This window comes from Ranitomeya variabilis, chromosome 6, assembly GCF_051348905.1.
Source record: "Ranitomeya variabilis isolate aRanVar5 chromosome 6, aRanVar5.hap1, whole genome shotgun sequence".
Lineage (NCBI taxonomy): Eukaryota > Metazoa > Chordata > Amphibia > Anura > Dendrobatidae > Ranitomeya > Ranitomeya variabilis.
Window position 1 is genome coordinate 147,100,115 of NC_135237.1, and position 23,484 is coordinate 147,123,598.

At 44.4% G+C, this 23,484-nt stretch overlaps 1 protein-coding gene and 1 long non-coding RNA gene across 3 annotated transcripts in view; both read right to left on the minus strand.

Annotated features, from left to right (window-relative positions):
* Nucleotides 1-8,433: 8,433 nt before the first annotated feature.
* On the minus strand, nt 8,434-10,250 carry LOC143782027 (uncharacterized). Its single transcript, XR_013216863.1, has 2 exons — nt 9,821-10,250; nt 8,434-9,531 (listed from the first exon to the last, which is right to left on the minus strand). It is a non-coding gene; the product is annotated as an uncharacterized LOC143782027 (long non-coding RNA).
* Nucleotides 10,251-10,255: 5 nt separating this feature from the next.
* LOC143782025 (coiled-coil domain-containing protein 86-like) overlaps nt 10,256-23,484 on the minus strand; it is a 56,794-nt gene continuing 43,565 nt past the window's right edge. For both annotated transcript variants that reach the window (XM_077269090.1, XM_077269089.1), the window contains 3 exons: nt 21,040-21,169; nt 16,968-17,042; nt 10,256-12,487 (listed from right to left, as the gene is read on the minus strand). In XM_077269090.1, the coding sequence (XP_077125205.1) occupies nt 12,329-12,487; nt 16,968-17,042; nt 21,040-21,169 (364 nt within the window). In that variant the 3' untranslated portion in view covers nt 10,256-12,328. The remainder of the gene's footprint in view (nt 12,488-16,967; nt 17,043-21,039; nt 21,170-23,484) is intronic.

Consider the following 23,484-nt stretch of genomic DNA (forward strand, 5'->3'; position numbering starts at 1 on the left):
GGGGCCAAATGCTGGGGACAAAATGTACCCAGGGGTGAACTGCTGGGGGCGAAATGTGCGGGTGCGAAACATCCTGGGGGCCAAATGCTGGGGATGAAATGTTCGGGGGTGAAATGTAGCCAGGGGCGAACTGCTGGGGGTGAAACATCCAAATCCCAAAGTTTACATACCCTGGTGATTTTGGCCTGATAACATGCACAGAAGTTTACACAAATGGGTTTGAATGGCTGCTAAAGGTAACATCCTCACCTTTGACCTGTTTTCTTGTAATCATTGTGTGTGCATAAAAGCTGAGTGAGTTTCTGGGATACAGACAGACTCTTGCATCTTTCATCTATTTATTTCCATTTTCCCATCAGGGTTAGGGTTGGGGCTAAAGTTAGGGTTGGGATTAGGGTTGAAGTTAGAATTGGGGGGTTTCCACTGTTTAGGCACATCAGGGGCTCTCCAAACACAACATGGCATCCGATCTCAATTCCAGCCAATTCTGCATTGAAAAGTCAAACAGTGCTCCTTCCCTTCCGATCTCTCCTGTGTGCCCAAACAGTGGTTTACCCCCCACATATGTAGTATCAGCGTACTCAGGACAAATTGCACAACAACTCTTGGGGTCCAACTTCTCCTGTTACCCTTGGGAAAATAAAAAATTGGGGGCGAAAAATCATTTTTGTGAAAAAAATGATTTTTTTAATTTATACTGCTCTATTCTACTATAAAACTTCTGTGAAGCACTTGGGGGTTCAAAATGCTCACCACATATCTAGATAAGTTCCTTGGGGGGGTCTAGTTTCCAAAATGGTGTCCCTTGTGGGGGGGTTTCCACTGTGTAGGCACAGCAGGGGCTCTCCAAACACAACATAGCGTCCGATGTCAATTCGAGCCAATTTTGCAGTGGAAAGTCAAACGGCGCTCCTTCCCTTCCGAGCTCTGCCATGTGCCCAAACAGTAGTTTACCTGCATATATGGGGTATCAGCATACTCAGGATAAATTGTACATCAACTTATGGGGTCCAATTTCTCCTGTTACCCTTAGTAAAATAAAACAAATTGGATCTTAAGTAATTTTTTTGTGAAAAAAGTTAATAATGTTCATTTTTTTTAAACATCCCTAAAATTCCTGTGAAGCACCTGAAGGGTTAATAAACTTCTTGAATGTGGTTTTGAATACATTGAGAGGGTGCAGTTTTTAGAATGGTGTCATTTTTGTGCATTTTCTGTCATATAGGCCCCTCAAAATGACTTCAAGTGTGAGGTGGTCCCTAAAAAAATGGTTTTGCAAATTTTGTTGAAAAATGAGAAATAGCGGGTCAACTTTTAACCCTTATAACGTCCTAACAAAAAAAAATTATGTTTCCAAAATTGTGCTGATGTAAAGCAGACATGTGGGAAATTTTATTTTTTTAACTATTTTGTGTGATATGACTCTCTAATTTAAGGGCATAAAAACTTAAAGTTTGAAAATTTCAAAATTTTTGCTAAATTTCTGTTTCTTTCACAAATAAACGCAAGTCATATCGAAGAAGTGTTTCCACTATCATAAAGTACAATATGTCACAAGAAAACAATGTCAGAATCACCGGGATCCGTTGAAGCGTTCCAGAGCTATAATCTCATAAAATAACAGTGGTCAGAATTGTAAAAATTGGCCCGGTCATTTAGGTGAAAACAGGCTTCGTCTCAATGAGGTTAAAGTATCAAACTTCATTGAACGCATAAAAACCAATAGTGTTAATTAATTCCCCCAATGTTTTGTAAAGGGAATCTGTTGTGAATTCCGCTCTTGGGCTCCCTCCGGTGGTTATAAGTAGCATTTTTGTGAGTTCTGCTCTTGGGCTCCCTCCTGTGGTTTTGAGTGGTATGGCTGCTTCTTGGATTTAGCATCAGCAGCTGTTTTCACTGATCATCTTTCTGGCTCTGCTATATTAGTCTGGCCTTTTCCCTAATTCAATGGCAGTTGTCAATTGTTGAGCTTGGAGTCATGGCTCTCTAAGGATTTCCCTGTCACTCTGACCATTTCAGCAAAGCGAAGTCCTTGCTTGTCTTTTTGCTGTTCACTTGTTGTGGACTTTGTTGTTTAGCACTTTCTATGTTTTGCTCATTTGTCCAGCTTATCAGTATGTATCTAGTCAGCTAAGCTGGAAGCTCTGGGCAGCAGAGTTTGCCCTCCACACCTTTAGTCAGGTGTGGAGATTTTTGCATTTCTCTGCGGTGGACTTTTTCTAGTTTTTATTACTGACCGCACAGTGTTCTGTCCTGTACTAATTCTTTCTAGCTAGTAGTGGCCTCCTTTGCTAAATCTTGTTTCATACTACGTATGTCATTTCCTTCTCCTCTCACAGTCATTATTTGTGGGGGGCTGTCCTATCCTTTGGGGATTTTCTCTGAGGCAAGATAGCTTTCCTGCTTCTACCTTTAGGGGTAGCTAGATCTCCGGCTGTGACGAGGTGTCCAGGGAGTGACAGGAACATCCCACGGCTACTGCTAGTGTCTGTGTTAAGATCAGGAACTGCGGTCGGTATAGTTACCACCTGCCCAGAGCTAGTCGCATGTCGCTCCTAAATCATCAGACCATAACAGGAATCTGTCACCATGTTTTTGCTACTCCATCTGTGTGCATTATGATGTAGAGATCGAGACTCCGATTCCAGCGGTCACTTACTGAGCACATATCCCATTGGCAGCTATCTCCCCATGTAGGTTACACAGAAAGTGGCTATTCAGTGATCCCCCATCACTGTGGGGTTAGACGGCGCTCATGAATATAGAGGACTACATGGCAGCAGATTTACCAGTCCTCTAGTGATAATGCTATGCTGGTAAAACAGTGATTTTATCAAAACTACAACAAGCTGCCCAGTAAGTGACACATTGCTGGAATCATGGTCTATGCCTCTACATTATTCTCCTCTCAGCTTAGGGGACTAATGTGGTGATACATTCCCTTTAAGAATTGCCACAAGGAAATATACATATAACATGAACCTAATGAGACAAGAAGACACATACAGAGACACAGTAAACATATGTGGCCACATATACAGGATGAACACTATGCTGTGTCTAGGACTGGACTTTAAGAGGCACAGCAAATGTATAAAGCACTTATCAGAAAGCAAGAAGATATATATATTTCTTTGTAAAATAAACCTATTTTTTAATTTAAATGTAGCAGAACTGAAAATAAAAAATGATCTCAATCAAAACAACCAAGGGCAGTGATGGTGAACCTATAGCCCGAGTACCAGAGGTGGCACTCAGAGCCCTCTGTGGGCACACGCGCCGTCAACAGCCAGCTCCTAGCAATCAATTGTACTAGCATCTTTCAGGTGTGAGTACAACTGAAGCCCTGATCGTCAGGTCTGGGCAACGTCAGCAGCATGATCAGGTCATGTGATCACGCTGCTGCCGTCACTCGCTGGGTCTTGTAGTCTTCTGGGGGTGCTGATTTATGAGGCATGGCGGAACTATAATTACAAAGAGGCCGCGGTGAGTCATGTGCCTGTCCTACTGGAGCTTCGCTGTAGCGCTGCCGCGTCCTCTTACCTGTGCTCATGACCTACATACGTTGTCTCAGATCACTGACCTTCCCAGCTGTGGACTTATACAATTTAGCTGCCCTGTATCTATAATGCACAGCTCGCAATATGAGCAATAACACCGTTCAATGAATGGGATTCTAGTATCGGACTGCAATTTAGTCCATAATCAGTAGGAAATTCAGTCTAAGTGAAAACTGCTCACATTGCCCATAGCAACCAATCACAGTACATCTTTTATATTACTAGCGCAGTTTGAAAAATGAAAGCTGAGCTGTGATTGGTTGCTATAGGCAACAAAAGCAATGAAACACATTAACTAATTTTGTCTATGACCGGTTTCAGATATCAACTTTCAAGGTGCGAGTACAGATTGTGATGTCAGGAATGGCCATAGAGCTCCTGACCCAAACTCATCACATGCATAAGGGTGCTGAATCAGGGCGGGAGATCCAGAGCTGGTTCGGACATCACAGACAGATGTCCCAAACCAGCCTAAAGCTACATTTACACGTTCAGTATTTCGTCAGTATTTGACCTCAGTATTTGTAAGCCAAATTCATGAGTGGAACAATCAGAGGATAAGTATACCAGAAACACATCACTTCTGCATTTTTCACCCACTCCTGGTTTTGGCTTCCAAATACTGAGGTAAAATAGTGATCAAATACTGAATGTGGGAATGTGGTCTAAGGGCATGTGCGCTCAGTCTTTTTCTGGTGGATTGCACTTCAAAATATGGGGAGCTAAGTGGGTGCAGACAGCAAAGGTGGAGAAAGAAATATGAGGGCACAGTATGGAGAGCGAGGGAGGGGATGGGTGCGGACACAGTATGGGGAGCGAGGGCGGGGATGTGTGCAGACATTGTATTAACAGCAAGAAATTTGATGACAGTATATGAAGCGAGGGAGAGGATTTGTGCATAAACAGTATGAGGAATGAGGGAGGGGGATGGTTGCTGACAGTATGAAGAGCGAGGGGCGGGATGTATGCAAAGTAGGAGGGGTGAATGTATGTGGACACAGTATGCGGATGGAGGGGATTGGGTGAAGCCAAAGTATGAGACCCGGGAGGGATGTGTGAGGATACAGCATGGAGAGTAGGGGTTAAATATGTGAGGAGACGGTATGGTTAGCAGAGTTGATGCCAGAGGAAACAGCATGAGGGAGGGGGAAATGTGTGAGGAGACTATTGAGTGGAGTACTGTCAGCAGACAATACCATAAGAAGGGCAGTGTGTGGGTCATATTTTGTGCAGTGAATATAGTGAGTTGCAATTATTTATTCAGGGACTCTGCCTAGGACAGATAATTTTATTCAGGTATTCAGGAGCATTATAATGACACTGGTCATCGTATCGAGATGTGCAGCAGAAGACCGGAGAAGATGGAAGTCTGCAGAGATGAGGCTGTGAAAAGTCATCACGGCGTCTGGAGCAATGAAGGAAAGAGAACGATTCCAATCAGAGACAACGTCATCTATCAGGTACCTGGATATAAATGTTTGTGATCCTGCTTGTGTCTTATCCGTACTGTGGTCCCTGTATGGTCCACAGTCTGATAATGACATGATAACAACAACTCTTATAATCTATGGTATAAAAGAATACACCAGCGCTGCCTCACCAGGAGTAGATGGATCACTAAGCCGCAGGAAACAGCGCACTGTTGGAACAAGCCAAGAAGGATATTATGGAGATACCCAGGGACTCTCTGTTACACAGAGTGAAACCCACCAATCTAGCAACGAATATTCAGGACCAAATCCGCCAGTTACCATTCGTCACCCAATTTCATGCTGGGCACACCAAATTTAGGTCCATCATTCACAAGCACTGGTCCGTGCTTCAAGGGGACAAAATTATAGGGGAGCTTCTGCCACCTGCACCGAGATTCGTATTTAAGAAGGCAAAATCTTTGGGTAGCATTATAGCCCCCACCACAAAACAAGCATCCAATTATAAACTAATAGCGGATGTCCCTGTTACTAGCAAGGCAGGGTTCACACCTTGCAGATTTTGTTATGGGTGCCGGCACACATCCTTTCAGAAAACATGCCGCTCTACTTTTACTGACTCTGATGGCATGAATGAATACACCATCAGGGATAACATTACGTGCTCCACCTCAAAAGTTATATACGCAATTGAGTGCCCATGTAGAAAACTTTATGTTGGCCGCACTAAGAGGCCCCTTATGGTCCGGGTCAAGGAACATTGTATGAATATCCAAAAAGGTTTCATGGGCCACCCACTTTCTCGTCATTTTAGTGAAAGGCATAGTAAATCTACTAGGGGCATCTCGTTTTGGGGAATTCAAAAGATTAGACCAAATTTAAGAGGGGGTAACCTAATAAAAGCTATGTCCAGGGCCGAATCCCAGTGGATTTTTTCCCTGGACAGTCTTGCCCCCAAAGGCCTCAATCACGGGCTAGAAATATTCGCTTTTTAGTTCTTTCACCTTCCCCCCCCCCCTTTTTTTATTCCCCCAATGGGGCTATAATGCACTGGGGTAGTCCTCTATTACCCTGGTTTCCGATTGGTTTTATCTTTACCCATTTTAGTTAAGAATTGACATAGACGTGATTTGTCCCCCCATTTTTTATTTTTCTTTTAATTCCACTGTGATTTTTAATCTATTTTTTAATCTATTATTTATTAAAGGTTAGTTTTTATTTCCTTCCCACATTTTCTATTTTGGTAGTTCTGTCCCACCAATCTGACCTACTAGTCAAGCACAGGGAGGTATTTTCTATACAGCATGGACGCTTCTTGTATCTTTATCTTTATTATGGTATATCCCTCTATTTAATACATTGTTGCCTACGGGCCACAATCTTCATCTTTTCATTTTCCGGCTGCAACCTATGTCGCTTGGACAACTGGTACCATCATAAGCAGCCATCTCATCAGCTGGGTAAACGGGCAGGCTGCATATTTTGAGTGACAACCTGGGAGTTTAAATATCGGGGTGCCTCCAGAGACCGGTAACCCCGATGAAGGACGCCACTCCTTCGAAACGAAGCTCCGTGACGTCACACGCTGAGCCCTGTGCCAGCGAGCTCCTCCCCTTGTCTACTCCCACTCGTATCCAGGGACGCTACCGGCCGGAGCTGTCCCTGGCTCTACGCAGCTTTCGCACTGCACGCTGCTCTGCGGTCGTCTTCTTCTGCCTGCTCGTCCACCCGGCGGATCCCACCACCCAGACCGGACCGCATTCACCACTCCATACGGAGCCATAGTTCCATCCCGGTGAGTCCGCATCTGACACGCTACCACTGTCTCTCTGGGTACGGCTATTTCCCTGGCCCTGGATCAGCGGGGGTCGGCCTGTTGTGGCCCTTTGCTGTGTTGGGGAGCATAGTATTCATCTGTATCATACTACTTTATTGTGCATGAATTTGAGCGGAGTAGTTAGAAGTCATTCTGTCACATATTGAGTGTCTATTGGGTTCCATCATCACTGTAACGCGGATTCAGTTGTCTTTACATTCAACTCTTATAATCTTCTTATCACTTTTAAGGACATACTGGGAGTTGTAAATTAATGTGATACAAGTGTTTATGGGGCGGACTGGACATTACAATTGATGTATCATGTACTGCTGGTCCTAATGATGCATTTCTGTTCTGCTGGTGGATCTGGTGAGGCATGTCTGTACTGATGAGGGTTGTGATGCTGTTTTTGTACTGATGGGGGTTTTACTGATGTATTTCTGTACTGCCAGGGGTTCTAGTTAATAATTTAGTATAGCCCCAGAACGAAGTTATAAATATCCAAATACCCCTTGGCAGAATAAAAGCTTCCCCACTCCTGCTCTCACACCAGCTGCTTTAGTGGTCTCCAGCAGGACAGGAAATAATGTCCTAACCACTAAAGACCTCAGGTGACTGGAACAAAACATCATCAGATGTGCTTCTGCTGATGCCATGTTACATGTCTCAGTAGTCAAGTGGCCAAAGAATGAGACAATATTGCTCCCATTCTAGCTGGAGATCACCAGAGTGACATAACATTGAAAGTCCTATTATTGTATTTCCCATTTAAAGGGAACCTGTCACACCCAAAATGGAAGATGAGCTAAGCCCACCAGCATCAGGGGCTTATCTACAGCATTCTGTAATGCTGTAGATAAGCCCCCGATGTATCCTGAAAGGTGAGAAAAAGAGGTTAGATTATACTCACCCATAGGCGTTCCCGCTGCGGTCCGGCGGGCGTCGCAGTCCGGGGCCTCCCATCTTCTTACAATGACGTCCTCTTCTTGTCTTCACGCTGCGGCTCCGGCACACTTTGTCTGCCCTGTTGAGGGCAGAGCCAAGTACTGCAGTGTGCAGGCCTCTCTGACCTTTCCCGGCGCACTGCAGTACTTTGCTCTGCCCTCAACAGGGCAGACAATGTATGCAGGCGCCGGAGCCACAGCATGAAGAAAAGAAGAGGACGTCATCTGATGAAGATGGGAGGCGCCGGACCGCAGCAGGACCGCCCCTGGGTGAGTATAATCTAACCTCTTTTTCTCATCTTTCCGAATACATCAGGGGCTTATCTACAGCATTACAGAATGCTGTAGATAAGCCCAATGCTGGTGGACTTAGCTCATCTTCCATTTTGGGGGTGACAGGTTCCCTTTAAGATAAAAAGATGTTCATGTATGACTTGTTTTTCTAAACTAAAAACTCCGTATTCAGGTTAAAATGCTGTGTTGGCACTTTGAGATAAATAAGTGGGTTTTGGGTTGCAGTTTGGGCAATCGGCCTCTAAACGGTTCACCCTCACTGCCCTAGGGCATACTATATGCTAGACCACCAAGAATGGGTTCTGATACATTAAGGCTTTAATGATAGCACGAAGAGCCCTAGAAGATTGTTTGATACTACTTAGATGAAAGAAGGGGAAAATGGAAACAGAAAAATCCTTTATTTGGAAGTTTCCTTGGAGCGGCAAGATTTTTTTTTAAGTTTGTACCAGATTTTATTAGGCCAATTAGAATAGTATATACAGTGCCTACATAATGGTTAATAGGGAAATTACAGGTCAGTCCGTGCTGGCAGAAGGCAAGAATCCGGGGTGCCCAGTCTCCCCCTCATGTTGTATGCCTTGACTATTGAACAATAAGGCTATGTGCACAAGATGTCTTTCAGGACGGTTTTGGAGCAGACCCATTCTAAATAAACATAGGCACTGCAATGTCACTGTTCCCATGTTCAGTCTCTCTGAGCTTTCTTTACTGCTTCAAGCTTTAGAAGACGTATAACGTTAAAAGAAAAGACTTGACCGTTCTTCATGTGAAATCCCCTTGGAAGCCACTCTCTATTGTATTGTATACATAATGGGGAGGAAAAAACAAAACCAAAAAACCACACCACCACAAAAGATTCTTCCGTTAGAACAGCACCTGTGTATTCCTGAAGGGTCTTCCGCTTGAAAAACGTGACTGGTACGCCAGCGTCTAAAGATATTCATGTGCATAGACCCAAAGTCTACATTAGGAGAAATGCCCAAACAAAGGTGTGTTCACACTGAGGATTTATGCTGAGTGCTTGGAGTAGAAACTCGAGTTTGGGGAGGTTTTTGGGAGCATTTCTATTCTAATAACTCCTGAAAAAATAAGTAAGTCGGTGGAAACACATCCCAAGAGCATTTTTCTTTGTCTTGGGAGAAGCAGTTCGTGAGTTGCGCCTCGGTGAAGTCGCTGTCATAGATAAAGTAGAAAGATCTGAGGCTTTCTCTATAATCATGACAGAATCAGCACCAGCTTTAGTTATTGCATGCTCATTGGCTCTCTTAGAATGGAGCCTGAAGAATGGTCAGGTCAGTTCTTTTTAGCAGTTTGGCATTTGTGAAAACCTGAAGCTAATTATAGGGAATCTGGCAGCTGATTTTTGTATTCAATCTGATGTAGGGATAGAAAGCCTGGCTTCCAGCAATATGTCATGTCCTAGGCTTTGTACTGGTGTTTTATAATGTAGAGGCGCAAAGCCTGATTACAGGGGTGTATTACTTAGTCTACGTTCACATTAGCATCAGGCGCCGCAGCGTCGCCGCATGCGTCATGCGCCCCTATATTTAACATGGGGGCGCATGGACATGCATTGTGCTGCGTTTTGCGACGCATGCGTTTTTTTGGCCGCAAGCGTTGGGCGCAGGGAATGCAGCAAGTTGCATTTTTTTTGCGTCCAACTTTTGGCAAAAAAGGACGCATGCGTCGCAAAACGCAGCGTTTTAGCATGCGTTTTTGTTTGCGTTGTGTCACCGACGCAGCGGCGCACAACGCAAATGTGAACGTAGCCTTACTAGGATGTGTGCTTTAGTTTCAATGCAATCAGTGTTTTATTAGCAGGAGATTATCACTGCCTGACTATGGCTCACGTGCAGCCAGTGCAATTAATCTCTGTAACTTCACCACCCCCACTGATTGGCAGCTTGCTGACAAGTCACAGTGTAGACAAGAATCTGTAAGGCTATGTGCACACATTATGGATTTTGCTGCGGATTCGCAGCAGCTTTCCATGCATTGTACAGTACCATGTAAACGTATGGAAAAAGAAATCCGCAGTGCCCATGGAGCGGAAAATACCGCACGGAAACGCAGCGTTGTATTTTCCACAGCATGTCAATTCTTTGTGCGGATTCCGCAGCGGTTTACACCTGCTCCTCAACAGGAGTCCGCAGGTGTAAAACCGCAGGTGGAATCCGCACGAAAACTGCAGGACATCTGCGGTAAAATCCAGACAAATCAACAACGTGTGCACATAGCCTAAGTCAGCAATGTGGGCTTATACAACCCCTGGCAATAGTTATGGAATCACCAGCCTTGGGAGGATGTTCATTCAGTTGTTTAATATTGTAGAGAAAAAAAAAAAAAAGCAGATCACAGACATGGCACAAAACTAAAGTAATTTCAAGTGGCAACTTTCTGGCTTTAAGAAACACTAAAAGAAATCAAAAACAAAAAAATTTGGTAGTCAGTAATGGTTACTTTTTTAACCAAGCATAGGGGAAAAATTATGGAATCACTCAATTCTGACGAAAAAAAATTATGGAATCACCCTGTAAATTTTCATACCCCAAAATAACACCTGCATCAAATTAGAACTGCTGGTTAGTCTGCATCTAAAAAGGAGTGATCACACCTTGGAGAGCTGTTGCACCAAGTGGACTGACATGAATCATGGCTCCAACACAAGAGATGTCAATTGAAACAAAGGAGAGGATCATCAAACTCTTAAAAGAGGGTAAATCATCACGCAATGTTGCAAAAGATGTTGGTTGTTCACAGTCAGCTGTGTCTAAAATCTGGAGCAAATACAAACAACATGGGAAGGTTGTTAAAGGCAAACATACTGGTAGACCAAGGAAGACATCAAAGCTTCAAGACCTGAAACTTCAAGCAATATGTCTCCGAAACAGGAAATGCACAACAAAACAAATGAGGAACGAATGGGTGGAAACTGGAGCCAACGTCTGTGACCGAACTGTAAGAAACCGCCTAAAGGAAATGAGATTTACATACAGAAAAGCTAAACGAAAGCCATAATTAACACCTAAACAGAAAAAACAAGGTTACAATGGGCTAAGGAAAAGCAATCGTGGACTGTGGATGACTGGATGAAAGTCATATTCAGTGATGAATCGCGAATCTGCATTGGGCAAGGTGATGATGCTGGAACTTTTGTTTGGTGCCGTTCCAATGAGATTTATAAAGATGACTGCCTGAAGAGAAAATACATATTTCCACAGTCATTGATGATATGGGGCTGCATGTCAGGTAAAGACACTGGGGAGATGGCTGTCATTACATCTTCAATCAATGCACAAGGTTATGTTGATATTTTGGACACTTTTCTTATCCCATAAATTGAAAGGATGTTTGAGGATGATGAAATCAATTTTCAAGATGATAATGCATCCTGCCATAGAGTAAAAACTGAAAACATTCCTTGAAAAAAAGACACATAAGGTCAATGTCATGGCCTGCAAATAGTCCAGATCTCAATCCAATTGAAAATCTTTGGTGGAAGTTGAAGAAAATGGTCCATGACAAGGCTCCAACCTGCAAAGCTGATCTGGCAACAGCAATCAGAGAAAGTTGGAGCCAGATTGATGAAGAGTACTGTTTGACACTCATTAAGTCCATGCCTCAGAGACTGCACGCTGTTATAAAAGCCAGAGGTGGTGCAACAAAATACTAGTGATGTGTTGGAGTGTTTTTTTGTTTGTTTTTCATGATTCCATAATTTTTTCCTCAGAATTGAGTGATTCCATAATTTTTTCCCTATGCTTGGTTAAAAAAAGTAACCATTACTGACTACCACATTTTTTGCTCTTGATTTCTTTTAGTGTTGCTTAAAGCCAGAAAGTTGCCATTTGAAATGACTATTTTTGTGCCATGTCTGTGATCTGCTTTTTTTCTACAAAATTAAACAACTGAATGTGATTCCATAATTTTTGCCAGGGGTTATACACAGCTCAACATTCTGACCAATGCTACATCTACAGCAGAATGAACACGGATTCTATCAAAACTGCAGACTTGCTTCAAAAGAGTTTAAAAACTGTGCACACATACCCTTAGAATAACTAGTCCAGAAAGTAGTTTTAAGTACTTGTAAGGCCACAGTCTACATAGACCCAAAAGTCTCTTTTATAAGAGTAGATCTCAGCACAGTGACGCATTACTTCTTAATACCATATGTGCTCCCCTCGTTACAAAAACGCAATGGCTGATCCGCACACTGCCGGGGTGTAAGCTCCGGGTGGAGTTTCTGTCCAAATCCGATGGCAGAATGCATTTTCTTCATCTAGAAATAGCCTCCTTTTTTTCTGTCCCCTTGGAAGAGGCACTCTTCTTCTGAGACAGCTTCTTCCCAGCTTTTGACATCATCAGGGTATCTCTCTTCTCTATGCTGCGCAATTGCTTCTTGCGGGCCCGTTTCAATTTTGCTGGATTTCGGATCTAATGGAAGAGAACATACATTTGGTTAGCAATAAAGTACAGAATCTGAGAGACATTTACACAAAAAAGTGGAGACTGCCGTGAATATTTTATATGTGGCAGATTAGAATAATCGATTTTCAGCCATTTAGGGTCAACATTCACCTTAAAGGAACACTATATGCAGAAAATATACAAACGGTTCACATAAAACTGCAACAAAGAAGTAATGAACCCCTCAAAAATTAAAGCCTTAAAGGGAGGGTGCCGTGATTTTAGTTTTTGTATTAATTATTGATTATACAATCAATTATTTTTAATACAAAAGTAAATGTACCTCTTTCATACTTTTTTATTTATTCACTTTTACATTCACCACTGGAGGCCGCCATTTTCATTAGTGTGGGTGTAAGTGTCTGGGCACGACACTTGAACACCTCACTTACGGCAGCCATGTACATAGGAGCCAACGGTCGGGCTCCGACCCCATCTCCTGCCTCTCAGCTGTGACTTGGCCACGCCCACTGAGCTGCCACGTCACAGCTGTGAGAGGAGATCGCGGCCATTTTGTTTATTTCCCTCTGCCATCGCACACACAGCTCAGTGCGTGCGATGGCAGAAGCTGCTGCTGGGAGAAGCTGCTGCCGAGGGTCCAGGGTAAGTATCTGCAGCGAGGAGCTGTGATTGCAGCCTGTACTTCGTATTACATTACAGGCTGCAATCACTGCTGACCTGTTCAGAGCAGAGCAGGGAGATCGTAACACTGCTCTGCCCTGAACATGACTCAGCACTTCCTAGTAGAGGAAAGAAGGTAAGAACAGCGTTTTTATTTTCTTATGCATCTACCACTGCTACCAGCCCCTATATACCACCTAGCACTGCCTGCCTGCCTCTGTATACCACTGCTACCTGCCTGCCTCTGTATACCACTGCCTGCCTGCCTCTGTATACCACTGCCTGCCTGCCTCTGTATACCACTACCTGCCTGCCTCTGTATACCACTGCTACCTGCCTGCCTCTGTATACCACTGTCTGCCTGCCTCTGTATACCACTGCCTGCCTGCCTCTGTATACCACTGCCTGCCTGCCTCTGTATACCACTGCCTGCCTGCCTCTGTATACCACTGCCTGCCTGCCTCTGTATACCACTGCCTGCCTGCCTCTGTATACCACTGCCTGCCTGCCTCTGTATACCACTGCCTGCCTGCCTCTGTATACCACTGCCTGCCTCTGTATACCACTGCCTGCCTCTGTATACCACTGCCTGCCTCTGTATACCACTGTCTGCCTGCCTGCCTCTGTATACCACTGCTACCTGCCTGCCTGCCTCTGTATACCACTGCTACCTGCCTGCCTGCCTCTGTATACCTCTGCCTGCCTCTGTATACCACTGCCTGCCTCTGTATACCACTGCCTGCCTGCCTCTGTATACCACTGCCTGCCTGCCTCTGTATACCACTGCCTGCCTGCCTCTGTATACCACTGCCTGCCTGCCTCTGTATACCACTGCCTGCCTGCCTCTGTATACCACTGCTACCTGCCTGCCTCTGTATACCACTGCCTGCCTCTGTATACCACTGTCTGCCTGCCTGCCTCTGTATACCACTGCTACCTGCCTGCCTGCCTGTATACCACTGTCTGCCTGCCTCTGTATACCACTGCCTGCCTCTGTATACCACTGTCTGCCTGCCTCTGTATACCACTGCCTGCCTGCCTCTGTATACCACTGTCTGCCTGCCTCTGTATACCACTGTCTGCCTGCCTCTGTATACCACTGCTACCTGCCTGCCTGTATACCACTGTCTGCCTGCCTCTGTATACCACTGCCTGCCTCTGTATACCACTGTCTGCCTGCCTCTGTATACCACTGCCTGCCTCTGTATACCACTGCCTGCCTGCCTCTGTATACCACTGCTACCTGCCTGCCTGCCTCTGTATACCACTGCCTGCCTGCCTCTGTATACCACTGTCTGCCTGCCTCTGTATACCACTGCCTGCCTGCCTCTGTATACCACTCTCTGCCTGCCTCTGTATACCACTCTCTGCCTGCCTCTGTATACCACTCTCTGCCTGCCTCTGTATACCACTCTCTGCCTGCCTCTGTATACCACTGCCTGCCTGCCTCTGTATACCACTGCCTGCCTGCCTCTGTATACCACTGCCTGCCTCTGTATACCACTGCCTGCCTGCCTCTGTATACCACTGCCTGCCTGCCTCTGTATACCACTGCCTGCCTGCCTCTGTATACCACTGCCTGCCTGCCTCTGTATACCACTGCCTGCCTGCCTCTGTATACCACTGCCTGCCTGCCTCTGTATACCACTATCTGCCTCTATATACCACTACCTGCCTCTATATACACCTACCACTGCTACCTCTGTCCTGGGTAGCTAATCCTGTCCCGTGTACTGTGTCCTCAGCAGTCAGTATCACACAGGACAGGATTAGATACACGGCTCAGCAGTCGGTATCACATAGGACAGGATTAGATACACGGCTCAGCAGTCGGTTTCACACATGACAGGATTAGATACACGGCTCAGCAGTCGGTATCACACAGGACAGGATTAGATACACGGCTCAGCAGTCGGTATCACACAGGACAGGATTAGATACACGGCTCAGCAGTCGGTATCACACAGGACAGGATTAGATACACGGCTCAGCTGTCGGTATCACACAGGCCAGGATTAGATACACGGCTCAGCAGTCAGTATCTAATCCTCTCCTATGCACTCTCCCCCCTGCGTGTCTTTTCCCATTGTGGTTTATTATTTTTGTTGTGGGAGATGAGGGAGTCGAGGATTATGCGTTCGGTATGGTTTAAAAAAGATTAATAAAGGACTTTATTCTGGCCGAGTCTTTATTTACAATACAACTATAGGATTAGTAATGGATGGGTGCCTTATAGACGCCTCTCCATTACTAAGCCGTGGGCTTGATGTCACCGGACAATATGGAGGTGACATTAACCCCACAAATATGAACCCCACTTGCTACCGCTACAGGGTAAGTGGAAATTGCCAGGCAAAGCGCCAGAAAAGGCGCATTTAAACGGCGGCTGAGAGCTGATGTTTTTAGCCTGGAAGGGGGGGGGGGGGGGGGACAGTATCCATGGCCCCTTCCTAGGCTATTAATGTCAGCCCGCAGCTGTCTGCATAATATTTGATGGTTATTAATTATAAGGGGGCCCCACGTCTTTTTTTGGGGGGTGTCCCCCATTTTAATAGCCAGTAAAGGCTATAAGTATACAGTTGCGAGCGTGTGAGTGTGAGCACACCCTCCCACCCACAGACCAGTACACTGCTGTCCTGAAATACTGTGCTCCTGTCACCCTGCCCCTTCCACCATACGTCTCTCACCTCCCTAGAGCAGCACAATACCATATGGATCACGTATAATGCCGATATAGATATATATATATCACATATACTCCCATAAAGACCACACATTATGCCGGGATATTATAATATATATAATATCACACATTATGCCGCCAAGTATTGTGTGATCTATGTGACGGTATTATATGTGATCTATATGGCAATATTATGTTTGCTCAGTGTTGTGGAATGATGTAAAAACTATATGACGGTGGTATATGAGAACTATATTGTGGGATTATGTGTGATCTATGTGGAAGTACTAGGTGAGAATTATATGGTGGTATTATTTGTGATCTATATGGTGGTATGTGAGAACTGTATGACAGTATTGTGTGATCTATTTGATAGTATTGTGTGTGATGTATATGGCGGTATTATGTGTGATCTATATGGTGGCATTATGTGAGAACACTATGGCAGTATTATCTTCAGAAAGCAGAGTTTCGTGAAGCAGAGTTCGCATCTCGGCTTCACGAAAATGGCCGCCGCGATAGCCATCTGCGCACGCGCGGATGCCCGCGGCCATTTTCCTGAAGCCGCGGCCAGCAGAGCGCCGCTTCTGCGCACGCGCGGCCAAAGCAAGATGGCCGCGCCCACCGATCACCAATGGAATAACGGACATCGCTGCTATTTTCACACCCCTGTGCAGGATTCGGGACCTTGGACATGCGCACACCACTACGCCACCAACGGAAAACTACGCAAGATCTGGGGGAAGACACCACGCCCATCCGACCTGACCAGCCTGATTGACAGGCGAAAACGACTACTTTGGTAACGTATTTCGGCAGCATAGGTGGGGAATCGGGGTCCACAAACTACACTATTGTAATGCACAGCTCAGGCCCTATTTAACAGTATTTTTATCTCATACCGAAAAAACGAGGTGACAGGTTCCCTTTAATTAATGAAAAAAGGATGTTTCTTAACTTCTTTTGTAGGAAGGATTAACATGGCATATTTATTCTAAATGTACATTTTTACAGATAGGCTTATGTAATGTAGCCGGCATTAACAGTATAAAACTATTGTGAAACCAGGGCTGACGACGAGACAAAACCAGCCCCTTTTCTTTCTTAACATTGCAATCAACATGGACAGCAGAGACCACTTACCACTTGTACCACCTCAGCTTTCCTCTCATTTTCTAACCTACGTCTCAGGTTTTCTTCCCGACGTCTCCTTTTCGCCTGTAAAGAAAAAAATAAAGAAAAAAATGCAATACATGAAAATTTTTTGTCTCCACCATCTTGACAAGCTCCATCAATGCAGTATAGGATATTAGGGTATGCCCTTGTATGCCCACATAGATTTTGAAGCAGAAAATGCCAGTGGTGTTTTAGTGAAGTGATATCTTTGGCATCTTTACAGCCGCCTTTGCAACGCCTTTTCACTTTAATTCTATATATAAGATATTATCGACTTCCAAGCAGAAGCCAACTGAAGAATGGGCATGCCACTTATTTTAGCCGCTTCACGGCTTTCGAAACCTAAAGCAGCTAAAAGACGCTCAAGGAGACGGAACATGTTGTTTTGACATTACTGTACATGATCAAGCACATTCTCGGGTGGGATTAACCCCTTCATGACCCAGCCTATTTTGGCCTTAATGACCTGGCCGTTTTTTGCAATTCTGACCAGTGTCCCTTTATGAGGTAATAACTCAGGAACGCTTGAACGGATCCTAGCGATTCTGAGATTGTTTTTTCGTGACATATTGGGCTTCATGTTAGTGGTAAATTTAGGTCGATAATTTCTGAGTTTATTTGTGAAAAAAAACGGAAATTTGGTGAAAATTTAGAAAATTTCGCAATTTTCACATTTTGAATTTTTATTCTGTTAAACCAGAGAGTTATGTGACACAAAATAGTTAATAAATAACATTTCCCACATGTCTACTTTACATCAGCACAATTTTGGAAACAAATTTTTTTTTGCTAGGAAGTTATAAGGGTTAAAATTTGACCAGTGATTTCTCATTTTTACAACAAAATTTACAAAACCATTTTTTTTAGGGACCACCTCACATTTGAAGTCATTTTGAGGGTTCTATATGGCTGAAAATACCCAAAAGTGACACCATTCTAAAAACTGCACCCCTCAAGGTGCTCAAAACCACATTCAAGAAGTTTATTAACCCTTCAGGTGTTTCACAGCAGGAAAAGCAACATGGAAGTAAAAAATGAACATTTAACTTTTTAGTCACAAAAATGATCTTTTAGCAACAATTTTTTTATTTTCCCAAGGGTAAAAGGAGAAACTGGACCACGGACGTTGTTGTCCAATTTGTCCTGAGTACGCTGATACCTCATATGTGGGGGTAAACCACTGTTTGGGCGCACGGCAGGGCTCGGAAGGGAAGGAGCGCCATTTGACATTTTGAATGAAAAATTGGCTCCAATCTTTAGCGGACACCATGTCGCGTTTGGAGAGCCCCCGTGTGCCTAAACATTGGAGCTTCCCCAAAAGTGACCCCATTTTGGAAACTAGACCCCCCAAGGAACTTATCTAGAAGCATAGTGAGCACTTTAAACCCCCAGGTGCTTCACAAATTGATCCGCAAAAATGAAAAAGTACTTTTTTTTCACACTAAATTTCTTTTAGCCTCAATTCTTTCATTTTCACATGGGCAACAGGATAAAAATGGATCCTAAAATTTGTTGGGCAATTTCTCCTGAGTACGCCGATGCCTCATATGTGGGGGTAAACCACTGTTTGGGTACACGGCAAGGCTCGGAAGGGAAGGAGCACCATTTGACTTTTTGAATGGAAAATTAGCTCCAATCGTTAGCAAACACCATGTCGCGTTTGGAGAGCCCCTGTGTGCCTAAACATTGGAGCTCCCCTACAAGTGACCCCATTTTGGAAACTAGACCCCCAAGGAACTTATCTAGATGCATAGTGAGCACTTAAAACCCCCAGGTGCTTCACAGAAGTTTATACCGCAGAGCCGTGAAAATAAAAAATTTTTCTTTCCTCAAAAATGATTTTTAGCCCAGAATTTTTTATTTTCCCAAGGGTAACAGGAGAAATTGGACCCCAAAAGTTGTTGTCCAGTTTGTCCTGAGTACGATGATACCCCATATGTGGGGGTAAACCACTGTTTGGGCGCACGGCAGGGCTCGGAAGGGAAGGCACGCCATTTGGCTTTTTGAATGGAAGATTAGCTCCAATCATTAGCGGACACCATGTCGCGTTTGGAGAGCCTCTGTGTGCCTAAACATTGGAGCTCCCCCACAAGTGACCCCATTTTGGAAACTAGACCTCCCAAGGAACTAATCTAGATGTGTGGTGAGCACTTTGAACCCCCAAGTGCTTCACAGAAGTTTATAACGCAGAGCCATGAAAATAAAAAATAATTTTTCTTTTCTCAAAAATGATTTTTTAGCCCACAATTTTTTATTTTCACAAGGGTAACAGGAGAAATTGGACCCCAAAAGTTGTTGCACAGTTTGTCCTGAGTACACTGATACCCCATATGTGGGGGTAAACCACTGTTTGGGCACAAGTCAGGGCTCGGAAGGGAGGTAGTGACGTTTTGAAATGCAGGCTTTGATGGAGTGGTCTGCGTGCGTCACATTCCATTTCCAGAGCCCCTGATGTGCCTAAACAGTAGAAACCCCCACAAGTGACCCCATTTTGGAAACTAGACCCCCCAAGGAACTTATCTAGATGTATAGTGAGCACTTTGAACCCCCAAGTGCTTCACAGAAGTTTATAACGCAGAGCCGTGAAAACAAAAAATCATTTTTCATTCCTCTAAAATTATGTTTTAGCAAGCAATGTTTTATTTTCGCAAGGGTAACAGGAGAAATTGGACCCCGATAATTGTTGCCCAGTTTGTCCTGAGTATGCTGGTACCCCATATGTGGGGGTAAACCACTGTTTGGGCACACGTCGGGGCTCGGAAGGGAGGGAGCACCATTTGACTTTTTGAACGCAAGATTGGCTGGAATCAATGGTGGCGCCACGTTGCGTTTGGAGACCCCTGATGTGCCTAAACAGTGGAAACCCCTCAATTCTAACTCCAACACTAACCCCAACACACCCCTAACCCTAATCCCATCTCTAGCCATAACCCTAATCACAAGCCAACCCCAACACACCCCTAACCACAACCCTAACCCCAACCCTAACCCTAATCCCAACCCCAACCACAACTTTAACCCCAACACACCCCTAACCCTAACCATAACCCTAACCACAAGCCTATTCTTAATCCTATTTCCAACCCTAGCCCTAATTCCAACCCTAACCCTAAGGCTATGTGCCCACGTTGCGGATTCGTGTGAGATTTTTCCGCACCATTTTTGAAAAATCCGCAGGTAAAAGGCACTGCATTTTACCTGCGGATTTACCGCCGATTTCCAGTGTTTTTTATGCGGATTTCACCTGCGGATTCCTATTGAGGAACAGCTGTAAAACGCTGCGAAATCCGCACAAAAAATTGACATACTGCGGAAAATACAGCGCAGCATTTCCGCGCAGTATTTTCCGCACCATGGGCACAGCGGATTTGGTTTTCCATAGGTTTACATGGTACTGTAAACCTGATGGAACACTGCTATGAATCCGCAGCGGCCGTTCCGCAGCCAAATCCGCACAGTGTGCACATAGCCTAATTCTAACGCTAACCCTAGTTCTAACCCTAACCCTACCCCTACCCCTAGTTCTAACTCTAACCCTAGTTCTAACCCTAGTGGGAAAAAAAAATATTTTCTTTATTTTATTATTGTCCCTACCTATGGGGGTGATAAAGGGGGGGGGGGTCATTTACTATTTTTTTATTTTGATCACTGTGATAAGTGTACCACAGTGATCAAAATGTACATGGAACGCATGTACATACTTTCATATCCCTTTGGTTATCGGTGGGAAAGCGTTCTCTGGAGTGATGAATAACATTATTTTTCGGAGGTCTGATGGACAAAACTGTTTGGGGGAAACATGGGCAAAAACACTTCCTGACCAAATCTTACTGCCTAATATAAAATTTGGTGGAGAGTAAGTGACAATGGTGTGAGACGGCTTTTCTGGCTTTGAGCTAGACCATTTCTCAGACAGTTGTGATGTCAAGCATCTACACATCTCAGTTATCTCCTGATGCCTTCCAATAGGTCAGTAAAGGACACAATGAGTCATGGCTCCTTCTACTCATCTAGTCCTGCATTAGACAGATGATCTCACCTCTTTCTCTTGCTGCTTTTCATCCTTCAGTTGTTGAGCTAAACTTTTGAGTAACTTTTTCTCCTGCCTTTGTTTCATCTTCACCTCCCAGGAGGTGCACAGTGAGCGATCTCTTACCATGTTGGAGAACCTGGTAGGAAAAAAATAAATAAATAAAAAGATTGCACACAACATTTTAGCATATTAACTCTGACCACGTCTACAATAAATTATGGTACATGTCGGCTTAGGCTACTTTCACACTAGCGTTAACTGCATTACGTCTCAAAACGTCTCTTTTCATAAAAAACGCATCCAGCAAAAGTTTTTGCTGGATGCGTTTTTTCCCCATAGACTTGTATTGGCGACGTATTGGCATACGTCGTGTCCGTCTTACGACGTATGCGTCGAAATTTGGCGACACGTCGTCGGCAAAAAACGTTGATTGTAACGTTTTTGTCTCCGCCTAATAAACGTGTCGCGACGCATCCAGCGGCATATGTCGTTGGCTGCAATGGAAGCGTCGGGACACGTCGTACGACGCAATACAGCGCTGCAATACGTTTTTTTACACTGAGCATGCTCAGAAGCAGGATTTTGTTGCCAATTGGCTAGACACCCCCAAATCTATATAAACCTGGCCTGGGCCTTCAACCCCACATATGCCTGCAAGACCCAGAGAGGAGAAGACTGCCAGCAAGACCCCAGCCAGCAACAGGACCCCAGTCATAAGACCCCAGCCTGACACAGGAGCCAGCCACAGGAAAAAGCCAGCAACAGTACCCCAGCCATAAGACCCCAGCCTGACACAGGAGCCAGCCACAGGAAGGAGCCAGCCACAGGAAGGAGCCAGCCACAGGAAGGAGCCAGCCACAGGAAGGAGCCAGCCACAGGAAGGAGCCAGCCACAGGAAGGAGCCAGCCACAGGAAGGAGCCAGCCACAGGAAGGAGCCAGCCACAGGAAGGAGCCAGCCACAAGACTCCAGCCACAAGACTCCAGCCACAAGACTCCAGCCACAAGACTCCAGCCACAAGACTCCAGCCACAAGACTCCAGCCACAAGACTCCAGCCACAAGACTCCAGCCACAAGACTCCAGCCACAAGACTCCAGCCACAAGACTCCAGCCACAAGACTCCAGCCACAAGACTCCAGCCACCATAGAGCCAGTGTGAGTATTGCAATTTTTGTGTGCATCTGTGTGCCTGTGCATTTCTGTGTGTATGAGGTACTACTGACTACAGCAAGAGCTTAAAACCTGAAGAGAACCTGAGGCCTGCCATCGTCCTGCACCAGCCAGTGCCATGCTAGAGTCCAGATCCACCATGATGCCAGCCACTGTGAAGACCTGCAGCTCCAGCCAAAGGATTGTCAGCCTTTTGTATGTGTGTGTAATGTGTGTGTGTGTATGCGTCTTCTGATTGGGTTCACCTTTCTGCCTTTGTTGTACATATGTGTATTTGCATAAAGCTATGTGCGCGCATGTGTATGTGTGTATTTTTGTACGGCTGTGTGCTTTTGTATCATGTGCCTGCACCTTATTATGCCTTTGCCAATCTTATGCCTGTTCATGTGGGAGGGTATGTGTCCATGTTCAGGATTGCATCAGGATTTGGTCAAGATTTTCCATCAGTATTTGTACGCCAAAACCAGGAGTGGGTGATAAAAGCAAAAGTGTGCCTGTTTTCCGATTATACTTTCCCTCTAATTGTTACACTCCTGGTTTTGGCTTACAAATACTGATGGGAAATCCTGACCAAATACTGATGCAATCCGGAATGTGGACACATACCATGCATGTTTGTGTGCATCTTGTTGATTGCATGTGCATTTGTCCATGCTTTAATTGGTTAATTGCCTTTTTCTGATGTATTGACTGTATAGTGGTCTGTGCAGCATGTGGTTTAAATGTGTTTTTTTTTTTAAATCTGATGTATTTTTTAAAAGTCTAGCGGTCTGCAGCTTGTGGTTTGAATGTGTGTGAGTGGTTTTTTTTCTATTTAAAAGTGTTGATTTTATTTTACTGTTAATACCATTTGCAGTTGATGTACTTGTATTTAAAATAAAGAGCATTTCAGCTCCTAATTGTGATTTAAAAAAAAAAAAAAAAAAGTGAAAAAAAAAAGAAAATAATAAAATGTTTGTTAAAAAAATGTCCGTAGTATCATTTCATAAAGGTAAATTTAAAACTGGTGTATGTACCAATGGTTACACATGCAATACAGAGTTGGTTGAGGGCTTATTTTTAAATAAAGGTTATACTGTAAAGGTTTTTTTTGGGGGGAGGTGATTTTTTCAAATAAAATGTGGCAAATATATTTTTGCATGGTGGGTTCACATTTCAAAATTATTTTTTTTAGGGACATGGAAATTAATGGTATAACATGCCTCTTTTTTTGGGTTTTGGTGTTCACCTTTAATGAACATTTCTCACATCATTTTAGCAGGGTGTTTATCTTTAAACATT